A 6,364-nucleotide genomic window follows, 5' to 3' on the forward strand; every position below is an offset into this window, starting at 1 on the left:
CCTCCTCCTCCTCCTCCTCCTCCTCCTCCTCTTCTTCTTCTTCTTCTTCTTCTTCTTCTTCTTCTTCTTCTTCTTCTTCTTCTTCTTCTTCTTCTTCTTCTTCTTCTTCTTCTTCTTCTTCTGTCATAAGTATTTGGCTAGCAGTAGCACAGATCAGAGTGGAGGGGCTAGAAGTTGCCCTTGACCGTACTTTTGGTTCCTGGGTCGCAGTTGCCTGGGGGAGGCTTACAGTGGCTTGTTGCTGGGCAGAGAGCCCTGGGATGTCCTGCCAGGCCCCCTTCTGCACTGTATGGGCTTGCTGCCAGCTGGCTGATGGAGACAGTACATAGTATGATAGTAATATTGGTTTGCTTGTTTATTTTTAGCACGCAATGTTCACCGCCGTACACAAGCATTACTCTCTGGAAGAGTGGAAGCTGTTTGCAAGCAGTCACCCAGAATGCCTTGAGGTACATTTTCAGACAGTTAATTATTAAGTGCCATTAGTGCTTCATCTGTGCATTCCTTGGAATTTAGGGAAACTGGATCAGTTACAACTGTGAGGGGGCAGCTTTCGGGTCATAAAACAATTTTGTGCTTGGTGTAGGGCACGTGGATACGGAATCACATTCCGTGAAGTGCTTTGGGCTCAACCGGGCAGGGGAAGTTAGCTTGCAGATATTTTAATAAAGTTTTATTTTTTGTAGAAAGAAAAAAGCATGGGAGTTTAACTGTAGCAAATGTGGAGAAGAGTAGGGACGCAGTCAGTGTGAGCTAGCTCACAGTTTTTTAGCCTCCGGTTCACACGTTTTTGTTTTAGCTCAGAAAGGATGGCTCCAAAGCAAACTTGATTTATGCAGTAGCCAAATTGCTCGCTCACCACTTTAATGCCAGTAACTCACAAAGTAGAATTTTTGCTCACAAGACTCTAAAACTTAGAGGGAACACTGGTGTGTGGTGTTAACCAAGCTTCTGATAATAAAGTGAGTTTGACGGTCTCTCATGGAACATAAACATTCTGAGAGAAAAGGTGGGAGATTTTGAACAGAATGTTGTCAGTAAGATTAATAGCGATGGCTGTGTTTCAGGGACTTTGGAGAGTGGGATAAGGAAATGCTATAGTGGATCAATACATGACTGTGTTAAGTCAATACAAATTCGGTGAACAAGCATTTGATGTAGGATTTGTAATAATCCCACGTATCTCTGTGACAATTCTTGTGGAGACAGGAACTAGAACAGTAAGGGGGTGCGGCCTAATGTGCTAATGAGCTGTGCTGTCAGGGGTGTGGCCCAATATGCTAATGAGTTCCTGCTGTTGGGTGTGGCCTATTATGCTAATGAGTTCCTGCTGGGCTTTTTCTACAAAAAGAGCCCTGATTATGCATAATGGATGATCAGAGTGGTCAGCAGTTACAGCTACTCATTCAAATCAAGAACAGCTCTGAGAAAACTTGTGACTGACCCAAGGTCACACCAGCAATACTGTTTGGAAAGTGGTAAGAAAAACGCTGTGGGTTTTTGCAAGGCAACAGGGAATGGCCAACCTAGATTAACTACAAGGAAGAACTGATATGCCTGGAGTCATTCCTGGCTGTACTATGGATCTTTTTTAAAAACTCAAAAGACAGAAGTTACACAAAATACACTCTTCCATTTTATGGACTCAGACAATCAGAAAATATTTTCGCTTTCCTCTGTTCCAGATTTTCATGCGCTGTCACAGAGATACGTGGGATAAGTAGGCTCTGAATCATGACAGCTCACACCGGGATCAGTGTTATTAGCCTTTAAGGTGCCAGTGTTATTAGCCTTTAAGGTGCCACTAGATTGTCTTACAGCCTGATCACTTTATCTCCACGTGGGCTGGATGTTCAACCCCTTTCAGCATGGATTTCTTCTCCCAGGAAATAATGAGCTGATTCTTCCCTGGGATAGTTTCCCCAAAAGGGTACTGAGCTTTATTTTAAGATCAGGAATCAGCACCAACGCTCCCTCTAAGCTGTGGAGTCTTGTGAGCAAAAATTCTACTTTGTGAGTTACTGGCATTAAAGTGGTGAGCAAGGGATTTGGCTACTGCGTAAATTAAGTTTGCTCTGGAACCCTCCTTCCTAAGACAAAAACGTGTGAGCTGGAGGCTAAAAAACTGTGAGCTAGCTCACACTAACTCAGCTTAGAGGGCACACTGATTAGCACTTAATCAAGTAAGTGCTGAACTGTTAGAAGAATCTTGCAGAAATGTATAAATCAATGTTCCCTCTAAGCTGGGGAGGCTTGTGAGCAAAACTTCTACTTTGTGAGCTACTGGCATGAAAGTTGTGAGCCAGCAATTTGGCTACGGCATAAATTAGTTTGCTCTGGAGCCTTCCTTCCTGAGCTTAGACCAAAATGTGTGAGCTGGAGGCTAAAAAACTGTGAGCTAGCTCACACTAACTCAGCTTAGAGGGAACACTGGTATAAATTGTTCCAAACGGTAGCTTTTATCTATTTATACAGTTTTATCCCATCTCTTTCCAAGGAACCCAGGCATACATGATAGGGTTGCCAGGTACTTGATGGGGGAGGGGGAAGAGACTTACCAGCAGCAAACGGAGGCCTTGACCTTCGTCGCCGATGTTGTGTCCTCTTTGCCCCAATACGAAACCAAACAAAAATAATACTTAACGTGTCAATAACATCTAGTCAGGCCAGCAAAAAGTGGTTCTGTGGAGATAGCTGGCATGACAAAAAATGGATAGACAATAGCTTTGTTTTCTACAGGGTACCAAAACATCTCATAGACACTGAAATGCTTGAAAGACCAAACAGAAAATAATGTACAGTATCCAAAACAATGTTTTTAGGAAGCAGCAAAAGAACCCATTATCAAGAAAGATTTTGTGGGTATGACAGAAACCACGAGGAATTTCTTATTTACAGGCATCAATGAAGCAATGAGGGGTCCCCCCCAAAAAATGGAAATATCCTAAATGGGAAAGACATAATCACTTTTGAAGAAACTGTTATATAGATGTATTCATTCTGACTGCTCCGGAGGAAATAATGATTCATGCTTTGTCTGACACAGTATAGCTGGGAATGATGTTAACCCACAGTTCCAAGACCAGGGCTTTTTTGTAGAAAAAGTCCAGCAGGAACGCATTAGCATAATAGGCCACACCCAGCACCAGGAACTCATTAGCATATTAGGCCACACCCCTGATTGCACAGCTCATTAGCATATTAGGCCGCATTCCCATGTTACCAGAAGTGTGGTCATCCAGCCACACCCACCTTTTGCTTCTTATTCTGTTTACCTTGTTTGTTGTCAAAACCCAGGGCTTTTTTTTGTTGCAGGAACTCCTTTGCATGTTAGGCTACACACCCCTTATGTAGCCAATTCTAATGACTTTCTACTGCTGGGTGTGGCCTGTTATGCTAATGAGTTCCTGCTGGGTGTGGCCAACTGCCCAAAAATAGCTCTGTCCAAGACTATACCCTGCCCTAAGTTTTTGTGTCCTGGTTTCTCTGCTACTGTATTGTTTTGAAAACAACAACAACTGCTCTCTCCCTGGACGTTTGCACATTCTCCGTTTTCTGGCTTGTAAGTTCCTGTTTCTTTTTTTGTGGGGGGGGGTGTTGTTTCCTGTTCTGTATGTGTTTTGCTTCCCCTAGTGGTTGATTCACTATTACATTGGTTTACGTCTGGTATAAAACCCTGCAGTTTAACTCTGCAGGGAGATATGCATAGGCATAAACTGATATAATATTGAATAGACCACTAGAACGAGCAAAACACTAGTGTGACAGCCCCCCACCCCCGAAGAAACAGGAAGTCACAAGTGAGGAAAATGACAATGTGGAAAAGCCCAGCGTCTCCCCCACCCACAGTTTGATGTTTGTATTAGATAGCCTGAATAAACAAACAAATTTATTCACAGCAAAAAGCCAGCACTCTAATACAACAGTCAAACTAACTCGAACTAAATTCATACGACCACAAGCATAAATGAAATATATACAATGAATATCAAATACAGCATGCGTGTAAAACCTGTTAAGTCCTGTAACAAATTACATCTGTTCGTCTTTCACTAGGAGCTTTCTAGTCCTTACAGCTAACCGGCAAGTGTAGCTGTAACCTTGGGTGATAGTCTGAATATATTTCTCCTGCAAATAGAGAATATTCTTAACATCTTTGATGTCAGCAGTTACTGATCTTCCTTCCTTCCTTCCTTCCTTCCAGCATGTAGCTGTGAGCTCAGGCAGTGGAGTGGCCGACTTTGAAAAACTGACAAAGGTCATAGAGGCTATTCCACTTATCAAGTACATTTGTTTGGACGTGGCCAATGGTTATTCAGAACATTTTGTGGAGTTCGTGAAATCTGTCCATGCCAGCTTCCCAAATCACACCATCATGGTAGGTACAATGAGAGAAAAGTGGGTGGGGGGGGGGAGGTGGATGGGGTTGCCATTTGGTGACAGGTTTCATTGATTCCAGTGACTGCATGCCATTATCTCTCTCTTTTTTTTTTTTTTTGAGCCCCCGGGGGGGATTTTTTATTATTTTTTGTAAGACTACAAAACTACTACAGAAAAAGGGGAAGGGGGACTACATATATAGGATAAAGCAAAGAACCCACTACTAACTAAAAACCCAAGAGAGGAGATCCTCACTAGCTTAGTTACAACAAATCTTCACTTCACGTAGATTATTATAAACTGAGTCAAACATTTGTATTACTTTTCTTTTTCTTTAACTCTTAAATTTAACTGTCTAGAAACAGTACCCCCCCAATCATCCCCTTTCAGAGTTCTCAAAGGCACAATTCAGAGTCCTTCAGCCTTCACTTCTCCTTTCCTCGTCTCTTCCGCAGCTTATAAGGACTTTTTGGGGCAGCTGCCCCTTGCTCTGTCAGAGAGTCCTCTCCGGAAGAACCCGAGTCCAGCTCGCCACTAGACTTGCTGTCCTCTTCTTTTTTCCCGTCCTCTGATCTTCCCAGCTGAACCCTTAGAAATTCTTGAGCTTTCAGAACAGAGTCAATCTTTTCTTTTTTGTCTTTGATCTTTAAAGTGACGCCTTCTGGAAGTAGCCATTTATATCCGATTGAGTTTGTCTGAAGAAAAAGCACGAGCTCTTTGTACTTCTTTCTCCGTTGTCATGCCATTATATCTCCATCACTGACTTCCTTATATTTATTGTTATAGAAACAACGTTAGTTGCTGTCATTCTCATTGGACAGATGGGGAGCCTAGATTAGGAGGAGAGAAGGGCCATGATCCAGCAAGCCGACTCAGGGGCTGTTCGTTGCGTTACTCTTTGGCAGCCTTCTCTTGTTGAATTGCAAAGCTTTTTTTAAAAAAAACCCACCAGAAAACCTCAAGAGAGTTTCAGAGCAGTTTCAGAAGTTGCCAGGGGAAATGGCCACGTGTTTGTTTAGTGCCATGAAGTCGCTTCAGGCCTGTGGCGGTGACTGTATGAATTAATGTCCTCCAAAATGTCCTCTTGCTAACAGCCTTGCTCAGATATTGCAAACGGCAAAGCATTCAAAACTACATCCTTGACCAAGATCACCCAGTGATCCCAGGGTCGAGATGGCACTTTTAACCTATAAAGGGACTCAAGTTGGGTCACAATGGTTTTTTTTTTTTAAAAGCCATCTGGAAAATATCTATAAGCACATACAGGCGTTGCAGTTAGATGAACTGCAGACCTTTGTGGCAAATGGCTTCCAGCTTTTCCCTCCGCGTCTCACAGCCCATCCCTGATTCCCCACTGTGTGTGCAGATCTCTAGAGTTTCCAGCCAATGAGAGAGTGTGAATTTGTCAGAGACAGAGAGAGAGAGAGCATTGGCCACGCTAAAGATACCGATGATAGGCAGATTTTCCGGGCACAATCACACTGCAACATCTGGGAAGTGTAGTGCACCCGTGGCTAACCCGTGGCTTCTTGCCGAAGATACAGAGTAAAAAACTAGTACATACGATGTGCTTGTTTCCGGAAAACGCGGGGCAAGGGTGGGTGTCTGATCGCGCTTCCACTGGAATCCCGTGGCATCCAGCGCCCGCCCATGTCCCGTCGCAAACTGGATGGGTTTTGTTTTTTTAAGTCTCCACAGGATGCGCACAAACGCCCACCGGCACAGGCGCACACTGTGGTGAGGGGAAAAAAATTTCCGTTTGCCACGGAAGTGGCGCCTAGCGATTGCCAGTGTGATCGCGCCATGACACTTCTTTGCCACGCTGCAGGATAGCCGTGTGATCGGCACCTAACTCTTGGTTTCATTGCCGGCTGTTTGTTCGGACTACTTTCCTGGGGTTTTGGTTGTTTTCCCACTGCCTTTGTTTTTCTCCGTCGCTTTTCCCCATCACTTTTGTCGAAGGAGAAGCACCACAGTCACTTTG

At 43.8% G+C, this 6,364-nt stretch overlaps 1 protein-coding gene across 1 annotated transcript in view; it reads left to right on the forward strand.

The window, feature by feature from the left end:
- The window catches only part of LOC107114770 (GMP reductase 1), a 35,574-nt gene that overhangs the window by 8,528 nt on the left and 20,682 nt on the right, over positions 1 to 6,364 (forward strand). The window contains exons 3-4 of the mRNA XM_015416360.1: positions 366 to 449; positions 4,205 to 4,378. Coding sequence (XP_015271846.1) covers positions 366 to 449; positions 4,205 to 4,378 — 258 coding nt within the window. The remainder of the gene's footprint in view (positions 1 to 365; positions 450 to 4,204; positions 4,379 to 6,364) is intronic.

This window comes from Gekko japonicus, unplaced genomic scaffold (assembly GCF_001447785.1).
Source record: "Gekko japonicus isolate JY-2015 unplaced genomic scaffold, Gekko_japonicus_V1.1 scaffold1235, whole genome shotgun sequence".
NCBI classification, from domain to species: Eukaryota; Metazoa; Chordata; class Lepidosauria; order Squamata; family Gekkonidae; genus Gekko; species Gekko japonicus.